Below are 20,641 nucleotides of genomic sequence, written 5' to 3'. Positions count from 1 at the left end.
GTCTTTGATACAAAAAGTGATAATCACTGCAGAGACACTGGTCTGCCAGAACTGAGGGTTGCGTCTGAGAGAGAGGCAAAAAGACATTTTGATTTTAGTGCTGGAAAAGGGCCAGAGGCTGCATGGAGAAGGGTGCTTAGGGGTGGAAGAGGGGGCAGTCTAATGCACAATGGATTTCAATTAATGTATGGTCTTATAGCAGGTGATCAAGCTAATTTTCTTGAGTTTGCTCTTTTACAGAGGTCAAATGAGTGAGTCTTTAGCATCTGGACACCACTTCTCCAAACCAGGAGTTTCTTTTAAAATAAAAAGAGTCTGGTACTTTAATTCAAAGTGCATTGCATCTGGTCATCTTATGCTGTTTACTGAGACACAGGAAACAAAACAATTGCGCAAAAAGGGAAAAACATGTTACATAATGGACTTGATGCTCTTAAAGGTTTAGGCAAAAGGCCCTTAAGATGAAAAAATAGAGAGTAATGGGTTAGAGCAAATTAAGGTTAGAAGACTGCACTGGTTACATTCAAGAGAATAGCTTCCTGGATCCAATCTCCTGGGTTAGCAAAACGAGCATTAACAGGTTTTGCCTGGGGATGTGATGCCATGCATTGGCAACACATCCACAGGTACCACACGATGTGCCTGATGTCACGAATACATGCCTATGCTACCTTAGATTGCCGGCTTTTGTCAGCTGGTACTCGTACAACCTGCCAGCGTGTGCCAAGAGACAGCAGCAACTCATGCAACTGGCCAGTTTCCTAGGTATTTTGCATTTTAGGCCAGTGATTACCACTATTCGCCAGATGATGGAAGTACATGCCCATGTAAGTACTTCCTTAAACAGTTATTGCCAACACATGCCAAGTCCTCTTGCCATTTTCCAAATATAGGCATCTTCTACTCCGGTACTCCCAACATATGCCAAGTATACCCTTATAAAACGATGCACTCGCACCCTTTGACATGCATTGTTATAATTTGTCCAAGTACTCACATCATAGCACAACATGACCGGGTCCCTCCATAACCTGTGTACTTTTCTTATTGCTTCTTCTATTAATGCTATCAAGAAGCTTGCTTCAAGGTGCTCGTATGCACCAGCCATGCAACCTAACCGTACAGCTTGCAACTGCACCCATTTCCTCACCTTCCCTTTCTACCCCACCGCCCCTCTCCCTTGCATTCTACTGGAGCATTTGGAACAGCATCTGAGCAACATGTTAAACACTGTGGGCCTGATTCATGGAAGTGTTGGGCAATCCCATAGGAAAACGTTCCACGAATCAGTAAAGCGGTAGTGTAACATCACATACTTTCTTGAAAGATGTTTTTCCCAGATTGATTACATTCCAATTACTGTTTCTAGTGGTTGGAAAAATAGATTGCACGGCAGCTTCTGTGACTGCAAAATCACAATCGTACCCTTCATTTAGAACATTACATAAACATGCTGGTTGTAACATTGTGGTATATGTTTTCTACTTACTCCTTTCAAGTACAAGTAAACAATATTATTTAAAGCACACGAATTCCATGGAATTGGGGGGTTGCGTGCAGGATTTGTACATACTTGCAAATAAACCCCATTCCATTTAGGAGATGGTAATCGAGTTCCATCCTGTATTTACTTTGCATTTTGAGACTTGTGATTTCGACACTATAAATCCAGGAATCCACGACTATCAGCCAAGGATGGCAAAAAAATAAAAAATAAACCAGGCCTGGGCAAACTTACATTGAATGGAAAGGGTCATGTTGGCATGCATATTTGCGATGGGGGGGTCGCCTTCCAGTGTTTCGCCCTGGGCACATTTGTAGCTAAAAACTGCCCTGGACCAGGGGCTCAGTAGGGAAATCCGTGCCTTGATAAAGGTACGTGTCCTTGTCTGACAGGGACATTTCTTTCTCCTCGTCATGGCCTTAGTGGGATAGCCGCCGGGGTCTGTGGAGCTCGGCTTTTTCCAAAAAGGGCGCAGGAGCACAGAATGCCGAGGCAGCAGCTGCAAGCATGCTGCATGGGCTGCGTGGATGGTCGGGTAATTGCAGCGGTGAGATGGTGACACTTAAAGGGCCGAGTAGAAGCACATGACAGAGACTCTATTCCTCCAGCCGACCTGCAAATGAAGCTCACGCGGCCTGCCACTTCTAAGCTTGCAGCAATGAGTTCTTGCCACCTTCAGTGCCGCAGGTACCAGGGGGCACTCTTGCTACTGGAGCAGAAACACGGGTTTTCTCTTTTTTAAAAAATGTAATAGCTCACACGGGGCATAGGAATTGCCCTTCACCGTCGCTTTTCTTCACCAAGGCCCTCATCAGACCGGGTGGCCTGTGACATAAGTGCCCCCATGATCGCACTTTAGTTAACAACTGAGCGCTGGAGGAGCCCACCTCCCTCGGAGAAAGGGGCATTATACATGGTGAAACAAAACAGGCCAGAGCGGCCTTAGACCAAGTTGAATGGACACTGGGGACAGCGTTGCTTCCTTAGTCATTTACCTCGGCTCTATCCAGACTTTGGCTCAAGGCAGCCAGCGGGGCTAGGCCAGTATCCACTGTCCCCAGAGAGGCCATAGGACCTGTTCCATATCTCCTCGTGCTAGGCCCAGTGCCCCCTTCCTGGGACACACCCAGGGCAGCCATGTGCTACCAAATAGCCAAACAGGAAACTGGTACTTTTCTAAAATGCTGACCAATGTGTTTTTCTACAGGAATTATGTTATTACAACTTACAACATGTAAAACAATCAATTTACATACACAGTGTACATGGATTACATCAGTATATATACATTTCCATTCCCTAGATTCAATAAAGCAAGTTTATTCATTGAAGGGGTTGTTTTTCGTCAACAGGTAACATAGTGCTGGACCTTACATTTTTTTCACTGAAAGGCCTTCAGTGATCCCAAAATGTATGTTGCGTTACAGATGTGTCATAAGAAGGGAAGGTAAAGGAGGAAAAAGGAACAAGTTACTTACCTGTAACTGTTGTTCTCCAGCATGGGTCTGGCATGGATTCACATGCTCATGAATATTCCCCGTCGTCAGGCTGGGAATCCTCGGTAAAGAAAAAACCAGTATCAGTTTCGTTTCTGATCTGTCTTTCGTAGTAATAACCAATCACTGGTCTCTGCGTCATACTGACCACAGCCAATGACTGCCCTCTACCTAAGCACCGCCTCTGGCAGCCATCTTCAGATTTGGAAGCACGTGAAGTGGCAGTATGACCAAGTGAAGAGCCGCAGAGGGGTAGGCGGGAGGGTTCGCATGTGAATCCATGCCAGACCCATGCTGGAGAACAACAGTTACAGGTAAGTAACTTGTTCCTTCTCCAGCATGGGGTCTGGCATGGATTCACATGCTCATGAATAAAGAATACATAGCAGTACACACATGCACAACCACGGGAGGTGGCAAAGGCTCAACATTAAGCATCACATCAACTCAACATTAAGCATCTTACCTCCTCACCAGGCTCACCTCAGGCGAACAGGTTGTGCAGCACTGCTTGGCCGACCCTGGACTCCTCCCTGGAATCCCGGTCGACGCAGTAGAATTTCGTGAAGGTGTGCGTCGACCTCCACGTAGCAGCCCTGCATATGTCCAGCAGGGGCACACCAGATAGGAACGCCGTGGTAGCTGCGATCGCTCTGGTGGAATGGGCTCTCGGACGGCCAGGCAGCGGTCGGTTTGCCAACCGGTGACAGTACATGATACAGCCGGAGAGCCATCTGGAGATGGAAGCCTTCGAGAGAGCCTTCCCCTGATTGACAGGTCCAAAGTTCACAAAGAGTTGTGACGTCTTCCGAAAACCTTTCGTGCGGTCCACGTAGAACTTCAGCGCTCTAGCTACATCCAGCGAGTGCAAAGTCCTCTCAGCCGGCGACGAAGGCGACGGGAAGAACACAGGTAACACCAAGGGTTCGTTGAGATGAAAGTCCGACGGTACCTTGGGCATGAAGGATGGGTGCGTCCTGAGCACTACCCTCGTGTCGTGGAAAGTCAAGTACGGGGCCTTGCAGGAAAGGGCCTGGATCTCTCCCACTCGTCGTGCGGAGGTGATGGCCACGAGAAAAGCTGTTTTCCACGATAGAAACTTCAACGGGGCCGAGTGCAGAGGCTCGAACGGAGGTCCCATGAGTTTGGTCAGCACCACGTTGAGCTCCCACGCCGGGGCCGGAGCCTTCACCGGCGGGAACGATCTGAACAGTCCCTTCATGAACTCTTTCACCAGACGATGAGACCACAAGGACGTCCGGCCCGTGGTTCTGGTGTATCGGGAGATCGCAGCAAGATGAATCTTGATGGACGCGTGTGCCAGACCAGCTTTGGCCAGCGTCAGCAGGTACGGCAGCACTTGGGGAGCCGTAATCCGTAGAGGGTTAATCTTCTGTGCGTGGCACCAGACAGAGAACCTCTTCCATTTGTGTCCGTAGCATTTAAGAGTCGAGGACGCCCTGGCCTTTGCAAGAACCTCTCTGCAATCGGCCGGTATGTCGTATCCTCCAAACTCTAGCGCTGCAGGAGCCAGGCCTGCAAGTTCAGCGACTTCGGGTCGTGGTGGAGGATGGCGCCTCCTTCCCTGGAGAGTAGATCCGCGTCCGCCGGCAGCTTGATTGGCGGGGACGCCGACAAGTCCAGAAGGTCCGGGAACCATATCTGCCTCGGCCACGCAGGTGCGACGAGGATCATCCTGCACCGTGACCTCTTGAGCTGGTTGACGAGCCGGATCAGCAGAGGCAAGGGAGGGAACGCGTAGAGGAACAGGCCCTCCCAGGGGAACGAGAAAGCATCGCCCATGCTCCTCGTCTGGGGAAACCTGCTGGCGAACCTCCGGCACTTGGTGTTCGTCGCCGTCGCGAACAGGTCGATCTGGGGTGTGCCCCACCGTCGGAAGAGGCGATCCACCAGATCCTGCCGTAGTTCCCACTCGTGGCACGAGCGCAGCTCCCTGCTGAGTGAGTCGGCAATGGTGTTTTTTATCCCTGCCAGATGAAACGGCACCAGAAGAATCCCTTGGGCGACGGCCCAATGCCACAGGTCCTGCGCCTCCTTGGACAGCGCTGGGGACCTGGTTCCGCCCTGTTTCCTGATGTAAAACATGGTGGTGGTGTTGTCGGTGAAGATCCTCACCACCTTGCCCTTGAGGGACGGAAGGAAGGACCTGAGGGCCCAAAACACTGCACGGAGCTCCAGGACGTTGATATGCAGGGACTTCTCCGTCGGGAGCCAGAGTCCCCTTGCGTGCAGATTTTCGGTGTGCGCTCCCCACCCTTCTAGGGAGGCATCCGTGGTCACAGTCACCTGGTGGGCTGGGGTCTGGAAGTCCATGCCCGCCGTCAGATGCGCGCGGGTGCCCCACCACCGTATCGCTCGTCGGAAACTCTCGTCGAGCTTGATCCTTTCCTCGAAGCTGCCCGTCGTCTGGATCCAGCGCGCATCCAGGAACTCTTGCAACGGGCGCATCCGGAGCCTGCACATGGGAATGAGGTAGATGCAGGAAGACATCATCCCGAGGAGGGACTTGATGGACCTCACCTTGGCCGCGTCGGCCACCAACATCCGTTGCACCTTGCCCAAGATGGTCCTGGTCCTCTCCTCCGACGGGGAGGCCAGAAGGGACACTGTGTCGAGCCTCGCTCCCAGAAACAGTGCGACTTGCGCGGGCACCAGGTGGGATTTGGCGTAGTTCACGGAGAATCCCAGGTCCGTGAGGAGTTGGACGGTCCTTGCCGTGTGGACCACGGCGAGCTCCCTCGTCTTGGCGCGGATGAGCCAGTCGTCCAGGTAGGGGTAGACGTGAATCCCCTCGCGGCGCAGCTGCGCCGCCACCGGTGCGAGGCACTTGGTGAAAACCCTGGGTGCCGACCGTAGTCCGAAGGGAAGGGCTTTGAACTGGTAATGACGCCCTTGGACCACGAATCTGAGGAATTTTCGGTGCCCCTTCAGGATGGGAATGTGGAAGTAGGCATCCTCCAAATCCAACGACGATAGGAAGTCTCCTTCCTCCAGCTGACCCAGGACGTGCTGGAGGGTGACCATCCGGAACTTCTGCGCCTTGATGAACTTGTTCAGGCGTCGCAGGTCCAGGATGGGGCGCCATCCTCCCGTCTTCTTCTTCACGAGGAAGTAACGCGAGTAGACTCCGGAGCCCCGAAGCCTCTTTGGGACGAGTTCGATGGCGCCCTTTCTGAGCATCGCCTTTACCTCCAGGAGAAGTTGAGGGACGTGAAGTTCTTTCCTGGCCACGGGGGGGACGCGCGGGCACCTTCTTTGAAACTCGAGCGCGTGGCCCCGGGCCAGGGCGTCCAGCACCCAACGGTCGGTGGAGATGGACTCCCACACGCTGACGAAGCCCGCCAGCCGGCCTCCCACCGGGGTGCTTCGGTGGGGGCCCGACCCCACGGCCGGTTCAATCCTGCTTGGACGCGGCCTTGCCGCCTTGGCCTCCTTGGCGACGACGGCGGGGTCCGCCAGACTTGCCTCGTCCTCTGTAGGCCTCTTGCGACGACGAGCGGGCCGCTTGACGGTAGGAAGCGAAACCGCCGCCGGAACCTTTGGAGGCGCCCTTGCCTCCGCCGCTCCGAAAGGGCGTCCGCCGTTGCTGCAGTACTCCAAGGGCCCGGGCCGTCTCAGTATCCGCCTTGATGGCCTGAAGGGAATCGTCCACTGTCTTCCCAAACAGGTTGTTCCCGTCGAAGGGCATGTCCAGGACCCTGGTCTGGACGTCCTGCCGAAAGTCCGTCGCCTTGAGCCATCCGCGACGTCGAAGGCAAACGCCGTTGCCCATCTGGCGGAACCCAGTGTCGGCGATGTCCGTCGCCACGGTGATGGCGTGGTCCGAGGCCACCTCACCTTCCTGCAGGATCTCAAGGGCCTCCGCCCTCTTGTCGTCCGGCAGAAAATCCAGCAGGGGAGCTATCTTGTACCAGAGTTCCCTGTCGTAGCGGGCCACGATAGCCAAGGCGTTGGCCGCTTTAATCGTCGTCGCCGCCGACGAGATGACTCTGCGTCCCATGGCATCCAATTTCTTTCCCTCGCCGTCCGGCGGGGAAGTCGACGTGGAGGCCGCACCCCCCCCCGCTTTCTTCCTGGCTGCCGCAGAGACGACGGAGTCCGGGGTAGGCTGGGCCCGGAGGCATAGGGGGGCCGAGTCCGGGACCCGGTACTTTTTCTCGTACCGGTCTCTTTTCGCTGGCGTCGTGGAAGGGTTCTTGAGGAGGGAAAGGCCCTCATCCCAAATGTCGTCTAACAGAGGCACTGCGAGGACCGTCTTCCTCTTGGCCTCGCGCCGTTGGTAAAGGAAGCCTTCCTTTTTCTTCTCCTCAGGGCAGAGTTGGAAAAGCTCGGATGCCCTGGCGATCATTGAGTGGAACGATCCAATCTCGTCGGGCGGAGAAGCCCTGGTGGGAGGCGACGACGGAAAATCCTCGTCGTATGCCTCGTCGTCCGTACCCGTCGCTGCCGTGTCAGTCCCCGTATCATCCCCTCGGGTGGACGGGGAGGAGGGCTGGACGGGGCGCGACGGTTGAAAAGGAGGCGGTGGATGGATCCTTCTTTTCTTGGTAGGGGGAACACCAGAAGGTCCCGGTTCTGGATCCCCCGACGGGAGAGGTTCCTCCGTCGGTAACGGCAGTCTCGTCCTTATCTCGGAGCATAAGGACTGTATAGCCAACAAAATGGCCGCTGAGTTGTCTTGCGGCGCTGGCAGAGGGGAATCCGACGGGCGAGCAGGGGCCCCGTCGGTATCCTCGACGATGTCGTCGTCGTCACCTGCGTCGGGGCCCATTCCGACGGGCTGGTCTTGTTCCACGCCTAGGCCGTGGCTTAAGACCTCGATCAGTTCCTCTTCTGAGGTTGAGGCCGAATCGACGACGACGCCCTGCCCCCCCTTCTTCCCCACGGAGGGTTTCACGGGGGTCCTATCGATGGGCACGAAAGAAGACTCCCTCCGAGGAGGCAGGGAGATTCTGGGCCCCGAGGCCGCCACCACTGGTGCAGCCTCCACAGGCTGGGCCAGGGCCGCCGCGACCGTTTCGATAGAGGGCTTGGTCGAATGGATCAAGGCCTTCACCACCTTAGGTGCGCTCACCGCCTTATCCTTGAGGGAGGGGGCACTGCCACGCTCCTCCTCTGCCTTAGAGCTCGACCGGGGTCTCTCCAGGAGCTTCGCCGGGTGCTCGGCCTTCCTCTTACCCGACCCAGAGCGTTGGCTCGTGGTTGATGGTGCCGGGGAGGGTGCGCCCTGCCTGGCGCCCGTAGAGCCCGACCGTTCGGCGCTCCCGGTGCCAGCGGACTCGCGGTGCTTGGCCTTATGTTGGGCCCCCGTCGCCGGGGCGCCCTCAAAGGTCTTAGAAGACCGCTCAGATTTCTTCTTCTTCTCGCCAGAGGGGCTCTTACCCTCCAGCCAGCTGGCGAGACGTTGATGGCGGTCCTTCATGGTCCGTTCCGACATGTTGCCGCAAAACGCACAGTCCTTCTCCACGTGCGTCTTGTCCCCATGAAGGCAGTAAAGGCAGAAAGAGTGTTCGTCCTCCTTGAAGACGTTCTGCAGCTGGCATCCAGGGCAGGCCCTGAACAGCTTTCCGGGCGTCGAGCTTCCCTTCTCCTGGGCCATCTCCGAGACCGGGCCTGAGAAGCTTCTGGAGTCCTCCGAAGTGTAGCTCGACGAAATCTTCACCCTTGAGGGGCACAGATGAATCCGACACGGGTCCCCGTTGATCGGATGTAGGATCGGTGGAGCTTGAGGCTCTTTTGACCGAAAGAATCGAAGTTTTTGTGAAAAAGCGCGAAAAAATAGCACTAACGCTCGAGAGCAATAGCACGAGGATCCCAACACATGAACGTGCGGTAAAAATCTGAAGATGGCTGCCAGAGGCGGTGCTTAGGTAGAGGGCAGTCATTGGCTGTGGTCAGTATGACGCAGAGACCAGTGATTGGTTATTACTACGAAAGACAGATCAGAAACGAAACTGATACTGGTTTTTTCTTTACCGAGGATTCCCAGCCTGACGACGGGGAATATTCATGAGCATGTGAATCCATGCCAGACCCCATGCTGGAGAACATAGCACGTCCGCTAATAAATGTGGGGTTTTAAATAACGAATCCCTAAGCGGCAAGGTAATATTATTGCATACAATGGGGTTCTACAAGCGAGGGAGAAAGTTACACATGCATACATTTAAAAACACCAATGAGACTGCCACTTACAGTTGCCCAACATGTCTGTAGGCTATGGAATGGAATGTTCTGCATTCCACGTTGCTAGGGAACAACCGAGAAGCTTGCCCCGAAATGGACTTATTGAACGTTGCATAAAGAAACTTCATATGTGGTCTCCGCTCTGCATATTTCACCAATGTCGATGTTTTGCCAGTGCCTAAGGACGAAATAACCGCATATTAATCTTCACTGCCTCTAAACAAATAACTCGACTTTCCTGAGAGCTACTCGAAAGTGGGCATGCAATCAACATTCCATTTGTGGTTCGCAGCATGGGAACAAATTGATACTGCCGTTAAACGTTTATGATATTAAATGCATTTTAAAATTTCCTGGGATTAACACGGGTTGTGATGCCAAGGGTATCATTACTACTGCACATGCCAACTATTCGGGGTGCACCCATGATAGTTTCATATTCAGAATGTCCCCCCTACACGGGCTCTGGAAGCTGGGAGGCATGGCAACACATGGCTCATTTCTGACTACTGATAACCATGGCAAATTCGAATCACCCGGCTGAGTTAAAACGTCACTGACTGCTCTTCTGTAAGGGCTCAAATTACTACTTGACCAGAGTCTATCCCAAAAGAACACTGGCCTCATTTGACATATGAAGCCAATGTTCTGCAGGCCCAACTCCCAGAGGATCGGTATGTTAGGTGCATTAAACGGCACGCCTAAGGGCGTTTAAAAGAAATTCGCTCCACAGTCTGGAGAATACTAGAGTTACAGATGCCTCACGGCTCTGCTCCATAGAGAGCGATGCCTGCCGGAGTCACCTGATCTTTCCACGCACAGTTGGACGTCAGCCTGACTCCCAGGTAATCATATCTCAATACATGCTCAATGGGCCCACCTCTTAGGCTAATTGTAAGCCGTGGCACTCTCCAATCCGATTTCTACTGAACGCCATCGACTGTGTTATTTAGATGTTTATGGCGAGTCCACGTTTCTCACAGAAACTCTTGAAGATTACCAATTGCCTCCATAAGCCCTACGGGTTTAGTGAAAGGAGAACCGCATCGTTGGCAAATAAGGGAATTGGAATACGATTGTCTACAAACGATAGGGCATGGACAGACCATAACTGCCTGCTATTCACCATCCCCATAACGCCATGCGCCAAGCCCACCACTACAGCACCGGCCACAGTAGCCAAAAGCGCAAAAAACTCACTGCAGAGAACATCAGTGCCTATCTCAACCTCCCCTGCCTAGCACCACCATTCTCTCCTGACCCTGTCATACTAGCGGAATTATTCAGAGACACATTGACCAACGCCATCAAAACAGTCGCCCCGCTAGAAAACAAAAAAGAAAAGAAATCCTTCCACTCTAACTCATGGTTCACAGAAGAGCTCCTTAACCTGTGCAACTCCAAACGGCAGGCGCTAAAAACTTGGCAGGCTAACCCCTGTGACACCACTAAAGATATCTTCCGAACCATCGCAAAAAAATACAAAGAATCTATATTCAAAGCCAAATCAGAATCCTACAATAATAGAATCTCCTCGGCCAACTCACAAGCTAAAGAGCTATTTACCATCTTTAAAGAATTAACAGTACCACCGACCTGCACTGACGAAATCATTCAGCTCCAGCATACAAGCTGCTTGTCAGGACCCTGGCAAGTGTTGGGGTGGTGGCTGGGAAAAGGGCCCCTATGTTAGGTTTTGGAGGGAGGTGGGGGCCTCTTCGGCATCCGACAGGCTTCTCAAGACGTGTTCTCCACCCCTTTAGCAGGTTGCGAGACCAGGGGTGGAGAACAGCCAAGAAACTATGTTTCCCAGCAATCCTGGCGGCAAGACACATGGAGGTTGGAATGGGGACCACGCCCGCACGAACGTGCATGCGCATGCCGATCCCCACGAGCGCCGCTCGCAATCCTGACCGGCAACCTGAGCTGACGTGTATCTACAATGCTCCGGTCGGCAAGCATCAGCGGGGCACCAGCCCGTCTGAAAGCATACCCCAGGCCCCGCGTCACATTCGAGATAAGTAGAGCATCATGTTTCCCACGTGCAGCGGCTAATTGCATGGAAGGGATTTCCCTAAACTAATACGAACGGCATGAAAACCAAGTCGCGTGCAAAACGAAACTAACTCTTGGGGCACAAACTACTAATCCTGCATGGGTAGTGCTTGCACAACTACCGCGTGCATCTTGGGGGGCATTGTATTGTCCAGACTCCTTGGGCCACTGTGCAAGGGACGCTAGACACGGGCCGCCCGTGAACGATCAACCCTTTAAGGGTAGAACTAGCGCACGCACCCGTTCTGACATTCCTTATTTGTTTCTAGTGGAAGACGACTCTGCAGAACAGTGCGTGGACACTGTCGCCGCGGAATCACCTGAGAACGAAGCTAAATTCATGTTTATGTTTCTTGTTGCCATTGATGACAGAGTGAACCTAGTGGGCAAAGTCTAGGTGTACTGTACCTTGCATGAAGCAATGTGGGGGGAGCTTTATCCTACATGCAGTAATGTGGGAATCTTACATGCAGTAATGTGAGAAACGTCTTACAAGGGTTTGTGAACAATAGTGGCATACTCACTGGCACTGGAGAGGCATTTGGCCAACTGGTTGGAGCTCCAGCACAAAGGCTCCCGTATTAGTGCATACTAAATGTTGTGAATTGTATAGGAGTGACAGGTTGAAACTCCACAAAAAGGAAGCAGGAGCCAAGGAGTTGTGGATAGGAAAGGAGCAATTTCCCCATTCCTATCCACAACTCCTTCCTACTCCTCTAGCCGGTGATCCTACAACCCTCTACCTATCCACTCCACGGACCCTAACCCTCTTTCCCCGAAGGGTCGCGGAAGCCTGCAATGGTGTAATCTCCAGGCCCCAAGACCTAACGGGAAGGGAGGCGTTTGGGCTGCCTATGCGCCAGGAGAAGAAGACTGAAGTCTCTGACACTGCTATGCAAAAAAAAAATAGACCTCCTCCAGAACCAAATATCTGACCATTACAAAGCACTACCTAAACAGAAGCACCAGAAGCAAACCTACCACAAGCGTTCAGGCAACATCCATCCCAATTTCTCCTTCTCTGAAATATCTGAGACAGATGTCCTAGACATCCTAAAACATCTCAAACCATCGATATGCAAGGGCGATGTCAAGGGCGATGTATGCCCCCCAACAATTATCAAAGAATGCGCGGAGCAGCTCGCTTCACTAATCACCACCTTCATAAACGTCTCATTCAAAACAGGTATAGTCCCCAACTGCCTCAAAGAGGCGTGGGTACGTCCACTCCTAAAAGAAAACACATTAGACCCCTCCCAACCTAATAATTATAGACCAATTACAACTGTCCCATTTCTTCTTAAAATATTAGATAAGGCTGCCCACAGGCAAATCCAACTGTACATCGAAACCAACTCTATCCTTGGTAAGAGACAATCAGGGTTCCGCAAAGGACACGGAATGGAAACCGCATTACTAGATCTGAAAAACCAAATCACTTCCATCCTTGACATGGGTAAGCCTGCCTTACTCCTGCTCCTAGACCTCTCAGCAGCGTTTGATCTCGTTGACCATAACACCCTCACCAACAACCTAACGCATGCTGTGCATTTCTCCAATCACGCAGCAACATGGATCACGTTCTTCCTACAAGGCAGAGCCATGAAAGTGTTCTCCAACATAGCAAACGCTGAACCCACTACCATACACTGTGGTGTTCCCCAGGGATCCTGTACTGCCCCTAAACTTTACAATCCATTTACAAAGCCACTCTTTGATAAACTGGATGCACTTGAGATCACATACACAAACTATGCTGATACCCAGGTGCTCCTTCCCCTCACTGGGAGCTATATCAAAGACGCTTGTACCCTTCAACAAATTTACTCCACAATCCAAGCCTGGATGGCCACCAATGGATTATGCCTCAACGGGGATAAAACTTAAATCCTCATTCTCGGTCAAAAATCCACGCTAGCCAAACTGGGTCCATCCTATCAAAACCTCTGCATTGACAACTGTATCATCCCAGTCCTATCGTCAGTCAAAACGCTTGGAGTCCACATTGATGCTACTCTATGGATAAACAAGTTAGCGCCATTGTATCAGCCTCTGCTCTGAGTACCAAACTAATCAATGCCATAAAGCCGTTTCTAACAAAAGACAACTGCCTCTCCATTGCGAGAGCCACAATAGGAGCTAAATTGGATTACTGCAATTCCGGGGACATCAAAAAAAAATTTAGCCAGACTCCAAACCACTCAAAACATCTCTCTCAGAGCAGCTCTAAGTATTCCTAAAAGAGAGCACATCTCCCAAGAAAGAAAAAAGGCTCACTGGCTACCAGTTAAAGACCGAATCTCTTTCACAATTCTCTCCACCGCACACAAATGCATCAACCTAACGGCACCCTCTTACTTATCCGACTCTCTAGTCAGAACACAATCCACTAGACCCACCAGACTCGAGTACACCAACCAACTCACAGTGCCACGTATCGCCAGGGCCAAGGCAGGAGTTCTAGGATTCCCCTATCTGGCACCTAAACTCTGGAACACGCTACCCACAGCCCTCAGAGCGGAAGCCTCTCTTCAGGCCTTCCGAAAAAATCTAAAAACCACACTCTTCAACTTGCTGCTAGCTCACTGTATTTACTTGCGCACTACTATGCTCTCTGCATCTATGTGCTATAAGCCACAATGCCATCTCAAGCTGTATGTATTTACGTGACTACTGTAACTAAGATATGAACATCTACTGTAATCAGCGCCACAATGCCCACGGGCTACTGTGCGCTTAACAAATGTGAATAAATGAATAAATAAGGGAGATGGGCCAATAGTTGACAAAACAACCCCTATGGCACTTCTTGTGAATGGGGTCAATTATTGCTTGGGTCCATGAATGAGGCACTAGGTTTGCTTCCAATAGGGCATTGAATAATTTTAACAAATAGGGGAGCCATACGACTACCTCCTGGTCAATACCAGTAAATAGGGACCATATTCAGTCCCGGCGCTTTCCCCAGCTTATGTGATACGAGAGCATTCTCAATGGCACGCATAGTCAACACTGACGGGCCAATCACGCTTTCCCGTGGCTTATCAGTACTAGCCCTCGTTTCCTTATCATTAGGAGCCTGGTTTTCCACCTTGTAAAGATTTTCAAAGTGGGCAAACCAGGCTGCCTCCGAGATGCTGTTCTGGGTAAAATTTCTGTCAGTGTTCTTCCCAGCCCTAAGTCAGTGCCAAAAGCCACCAGAATCACCTGCCAAACAGGCCTGGAGGAGATTATCCCACAATTGAGCTAAATACTCTATCTTCTTGATTTTAAGTAATTTGTGGTATGCGGCCCTTGCTTCAGCGAGGGCCATTATACCTCCTCCCTTAAGCCCCCTGAGATGCTCAATTAGAGCCTTCTTGGCAACCAGACATCCTGTCAATACCATAAGGTGTGTGTGGTGTGTGTGTGCAGTGTCTCTTGTGCTTGCTTTTTTTTCAAAACTTTATTTTTGAGAGTTTTCCAAACTGTTACAAACAATCACACCCACATTAGGGTGAATTAACTATGTGCCATCCCCCCACCCTTCCCCGCCCCTCCCGCCTCAGTTCTATTTCGCCTCCAGTCCTTTGAGATCGTATATCAGCTGTTTCCTCCTCCATGCCTTTCATTCAGAGTGCAGTTTTGTGTGTTTTTGTTTGGGCCAGTTACGTGTCCGTGTCCTGAGTGCTTTGTCTTCCCGATGGGGAAGAAGTGTTCTCATCAGCGTCGTTGATTAGGAATGTCACCGGTGGGCCCCAGATATCCGGGGGGCATGCGTGCTGAGGCAGTGTCTTGATGAAATCTGCCTCTACGTCTTGGCAGTAGAGAATGTCCTTACGCCAGTTGGCAACTGTTGGAGGAGGCCCTCGGCCCCAGGACATGGCGACTCTTCTGCGGGCGAGGGTCAGGAGCACCCCTGCAAGTTTCCTTATTGCGGGTGAGAGTAGTTTTGTCATCCCCAGCAATGCCGCTGTCGGGACGGGTTGCATCTCCCCGCCTACTATTGCTGCCGTCGTCTGCAGCACCTGAGTCCAGAATGGGGTCAGCTTGGGGCACTCCCATGCGAGGTGGACAAAGTCGGCCTTGAGGTTCCCGCATCTTTCGCACCTTGATGGTGATTCCGGTTGTTGCTTGCTCTTTTTGACGGGGGTGAAGTAAGTCTGGTGTAGGTAGTTAAAGTGGATTAGTTTGAGACGGGAATTGAGGGCTATTTTTTGTGTTTGTTTTAGGATATATGTCCATTCCTCATCTGGGATCGCTGCTTGGAGGGACCTTTCCCATCTTATTTTCACGCGAGTGTTAGTAGGTACTGTGTCGGTTAAAATGGATTGTAGATGGACGAGACTAGTCTGCCTTCCCCTTGCGCCTGGATTACGTTATGTAATAACTGCCAAGTTGGAGGTTGCAGTGGAAAGGTGGGAAAAAGTGCTTGCAGGGTGTATCTGGTTCTGAAGTAGATGAACGTGTCAAGGGAGGTGTTGCCCCCTCTCATCTTTGCTTGCTGGGAGGTCAGAAAGGTTCCGTCGACGAATAGGTCGGCCAGTGTGCTTATCTGCAGTTTCCCCACCCATTGATGGAAGACTCTCTCCGGGGTCAGTGGAATTCCTGGTATAAATCTGACCGGGAGGAGGGGCGAGTAGCGCACCTGAATCTTGTATTTTTGTGCGATTCTCTTCCAGATCCTGTAGGTTACAAGGACTACTTTCATAGTGTTGTTGGGTACTTGGAGCTGACTAATGATAACCGCTTTCAGTAGGTTTGGGGTCGCCAGAGCGCACTCTATTTGTATGTGTGGTCTGACAAAGAACGTGGAGTACCAAAAGCTGAGGAACTGTGCCTGAGCCGCCCAGAAATATCTCTCTAGGTCAGGGAGAGTTAAGCCTCCACTTGACACTGGGAGAGTCAATGTTGAATGAGCCACTCTGGCTGGTTTGCCCGCCCACAGCAGTTCTAGGACCAGACTTTTCATTCTCTTCAGAAAGGATTGTGGTATTAAAATAGGGATATTGGAGAATAGATACAGAAGCTTCAGTAGGATCACGATTTTGACTAGTGAGGCTCTTCCCCACAGGGTTAGTGGGAGTGTCTTCCAGCGGGCCACTTTTTCCTGCAATGTTTTTGCCACTGCCTCAGTTATCTCGGAATGTGTCATGGTAATTTAGTGACATCTGTATCCCCAGATAGCATACTCGTGAAGTTTCCCATGCAAAGTGAAAGTCGTCAGCAAATGCCTTGGTGGCTGGGGTCAGTGGGAATATGATCGATTTCGTATGATTGATTTTTAAGCCAGATATTGCCCCAAATTTGATTACTTCCCTCATGACTGGATTCAGGTTTTCAGTGGGGTCGCGTATGAATAGTGCTACATCGTCCGCATACAGGGATATGATCAGCTTGTGTGGGCCGATGTTAAGTCCCCTGCGAGTCTGTTGTTCCCGAAGGTTTGACGCTAGGGGTTCCATTATTAGTGCGAATATTAGTGCAGAAAGCGGGCACCCCTGTCTGGTGCTGCGTTGAATTTTGATGGGGGAAGACTTTGCAGAGCCAATGATGATGCTAGCTTGGGGGTTGGTGTACAATAAGGATATTAGTTTGATGAAACGGGCAGCCATGCCCATCTGGGTAAGCACCGCGAAGAGGAAGGGCCATTCTACCGAATCGAAGGCCGTTTCAGCATCGAGTAGGACTGCGACAGCTTGGTGGGCGGGGTCAAGGCCTCGATAATTCCAAACAGCCTCCTGATGCCAAAGGTCGCGGTGCGCCCGGGGACAAATCCTGCTTGGTCTGCGAGCACGAGGCCGGGCATCAGTGGCAGTAACCGGTTTGTAAGTACCTTCGCTAGTATCTTATTGTCGAGGTTGAGTAGAGAAATGGGTCTGTACGATGCACCTTCTTTGGGGGGTTTGCCAGATTTATGTAGTAGGATTATGTTGGCCTCTCAGGGTGACTGAGGGAGGGAACCCTTTTCTAATGCCTCACCGTACACTTCAGCAAGAAGGGGAGCTAGGGTGTTTGCAAAAGCCTTGTCGAATTCACCTGTTAGGCCATCAGGTCCCAGGGCTTTGGAGAATGGAAGGGTTTTGATGGCTTCGGTTATTTCTTCCGGTGTAATGGGCTCGTTGAGAGGTTCGCGCAGTTGCCCCTCTACCCAGTAGATTTCAGTGTCTTCGAGGTACTTGCATAGGGCGTCCGAGTCTGCATTGTATTTTGAAGTATACAGGTTTTGGTAAAAGGTTTTGAATTCTTCTATGATTTCTTCGTCGGTGTGTACCATCGTGCCTTGTTGAGAGCGTATTCTTTCGACTGTTGTTGGTTTCCTGTCTGCCTTTACCAGTTTTGCTAGGAGGGAACCTGGTTTTTAGCCTTTGCCGTATTGACGGACCAACCCACTGCGGTTTAGGAATTTTATTTCACGTTCTGCCGTGGCTCTCAACTTCTGTAACTCCATTTTTAATGCAGCTTGGATCATTCGTAGTCTCACACTTAAGGTTTTTTAACTGCTCCTCACAGGTGGTTAATTACCGTCGGATTAGCCTTAGCCAGGCAGACCCCTCTCGTGAAACACTTTAGCGTTTCCCAAATCGTGCTCATCGAGGACACCGTGCCCAGGTTTGTTTCTAGAAATGCAGTGATCTCGTTGCGTAGTTTGAATGCAAACACTTGGTCCTGCATGGAACCTGGCTTGAAGCGCCAGCGCGTCGGGGGGGTTTGTTGTTGTATGGAGTGCAAATGAGAGTTACCGGAGAGTGGTCAGAGAATGTTTTAGGTAGAATTTGATAGGGTCCCCATTGCAGAGGGCCTCTTGCAGAGATGAATAGGTAGTCTATTCGGGAGCTGGTGTTGTGTACTGCCGAGTTGAAAGTACAGTCTCGCTGCTCCCAGTTACTGTGTCTCCATGCATCTATAAGATCGTAGGATCTACATATTTCCTGTAACTGGTGGCTGGCTTTGGATATAGGCTGTGACGTGGTCCGTGACCTGTCTTTCGCGGGGTCGAGAGCCGTGTTCAGATCGCTTCCCCATATAATCGTCGCCGAGTCTTGGACTGAAAGGTGTGTTAATACCCAGTCAAAGTCGTTTTCCCCGTCCACATTGGGGCCATAGGAGTTGACAAAAATGATTTCTTGGCCTGCCACAATTCCTCTCACCAAAAGTGATCTGCCTTTGGAGTCTTTCTCTGTGTTTATCAGCCGAAATCCTGTTCATTCTGCTAATTAGGATTGCTACCCCTCTAGCGTAAAACGAGTATGAGGAGAAGTACCTATGACAGCCCTAGTGGTGCTCCTTTCCGGGGAGCAGATGCGTTTCTTGAATCATGGCCATGTCTACTTCATGTCTTTTCAAATATTGTAGGATCTTCCTAGTTTTAGAGGGGAGGTACCTCCTCTGATATTCCATGTAGCGACCATGAATTGCATGTTCAACTTGCTTGTTTGAGTTGATATCTTTTGCTCTGGCTTGTGGAGTCGTAGAATATTGTGGACGAAAACTTTGATTGACTGCTGGTGGATTATTTGGCATTCGGAGGCTGGGAGACAGTATTGGATGGTAGTTTGGAGGGTTAACGGGGGGCATTGAACTGGAGGCGCATCTCCCTCCCCATTTTCCTGCTTCCTTCCTTTCACGGGCAACCCCCAACTCACCCGTTTGTTTACTTGAACAGGTGGCGGACCGCAACATAGCTGGACTGTCGCCTGATATCCCACCCATTAACAAAGAACTCTAAGAATAACTGTGCTGTGCAAGGGGTGCTAGTGGCTTCCCAAGTGACACGGCCCGGAGTGTTTGACTCCAGTGTTTGTTTCGGTAAGGTGCTGTGCTCTGAGAGTGGGTTTCTTGCCGTTGACCTTATTTGGTTATGGAGGGTTCCTGTGATTTCTTTCTCTCTGTGCACAAGCCTGGCTGGGATTCAACCCGGGACAGCCTGCTTGGTCCAGGAATGTGTTTGGTTCTTCTGGTGATTGGAAGAAGTGGACTTTCCCACCATGTTGTACTCTGAGCCGTGCTGGAAATAGCATAGAGTAGGCGATTTGGTTGTCTTTCAGCCTCTGTCTGATGTTCAAGAAGGATCTCCTCTGCGTTTGGACTGCTGGGGAAAAGTCTGGGTAGAAGTGAATTTTGTCTCCATCGTGGTGCAGTTATCCTTTCTCCCTGTCCAATCGAACAATGGTGTCACGGTCTCTATAATTGTGCAGTTTTGCGATTATTGGCCTAGGTGGAGCGCCAGGAATGGGTTTAGAGGATGGTATTCTGTGCGCTCTTTCCACAATGAACAAGTGGGAGAGGGCTTCACGGCTGAAGAGGGAGGTACACAGCGCTTCCACAAAATCTTCCATTTTCACTTGTGACTGATGTTCCCGCACTCCGATAATTCTAATGTTGTTTCTTCTTGAGCGACCCTCAAAGTCTTCACATCTGGCGGTGGCCGCTGTCATTTGGATTCCAGTTGAGACACTTTGATTGTTAGGGTTGCTGCGCCTTCGTATAAGTTGGACACCCGTTGTTCCACCTCATTTAAGCCTTCGGTATGTGTGTCCATGAGGTGCTGTAGGAGATCGACTTTGGAGGAGAGTCCATCCATTTTGTTATTTAGGATCCCTATACCTGCTTTCAAATCCAGCAGCAGTCCCTTGATGTCGGTGGGGCAGTCTCCTTCCTCCATTTGGTGCGAGCTTCCTGATGGGGGCTCCGGGTCTTCCTGCAGGCTAGGGGTTTTGGGGGTTGCACCAGTCTCAAAGGTCAGCTTCCTTTGTGACCTGTCTGTTTTTCCCATTGGCCCTGCGATGTTGGGGGTGACCCTGTGTTAGGTTTGGAGTTTTAATGTGGTTTGCGGGCTTCAGCTGAGGAGGGGCAGCTTGTGCAGTTCCGTGGAGAATGGTGGGAGAAGTGCAGGATGGAGGAGCCCCTCTGGAGGGTGTGGCGCTCACCTTAGGGTTATTTTGCTGGAATGGCTTTTCCTGCAGTGTCTCTGGGCCCCGAAGGGGTGCAGGTGGGGGGGAAGAGCGTTGCCACAGGTGAGTGTAGCAGTTAGGCCCGCAAAAGCCACGGCGCCAATCTCTCCCGCCACGCCGAGGAGCGTGGCTCTGAAAGGCTGTGGCTGCCACCAGATATAATGATTCAGGGGGCGGGATGAAAGGGCCCACCGCGTTACTGGGCTCGCTTCAAGTTGTAGTCTGTATGTGTGAGGGGGAGAGATCAGCAGGTACATGTATGGTTAGACCCCGTACCCCCAGTGCGCTCCGTACCTTTGCTGGACTTTAGGCTGCTCTCGGGTCGCTGGTGGGTCTTCTGGAGTCCTCGACGCTCCACAGCGTCTCAGGGCGAGCCGACACCCACGGCCTCCGGGACCCGCCTCTGGGTTCCGGTCCGCCCGCGCCGTGTGTTACAGAGGAGTTGC

The 20,641-nt window shown here is 51.5% G+C and overlaps 1 protein-coding gene across 1 annotated transcript in view; it reads right to left on the bottom strand.

The window, feature by feature from the left end:
- The window catches only part of FBH1 (F-box DNA helicase 1), a 1,469,681-nt gene that overhangs the window by 871,542 nt on the left and 577,498 nt on the right, over window positions 1-20,641 (bottom strand). Inside the window, exon 9 of the mRNA XM_069629653.1 lies at window positions 9,217-9,385. Within this exon, the coding sequence (XP_069485754.1) occupies window positions 9,217-9,385 (169 nt within the window). The remainder of the gene's footprint in view (window positions 1-9,216; window positions 9,386-20,641) is intronic.

The sequence above is a fragment of the Ambystoma mexicanum genome, chromosome 12, assembly GCF_040938575.1.
Source record: "Ambystoma mexicanum isolate Mex_15411 chromosome 12, UKY_AmexF1_1, whole genome shotgun sequence".
NCBI classification, from domain to species: domain Eukaryota; kingdom Metazoa; phylum Chordata; class Amphibia; order Caudata; family Ambystomatidae; genus Ambystoma; species Ambystoma mexicanum.
This window is presented reverse-complemented; position numbering and strand designations above follow the sequence as displayed.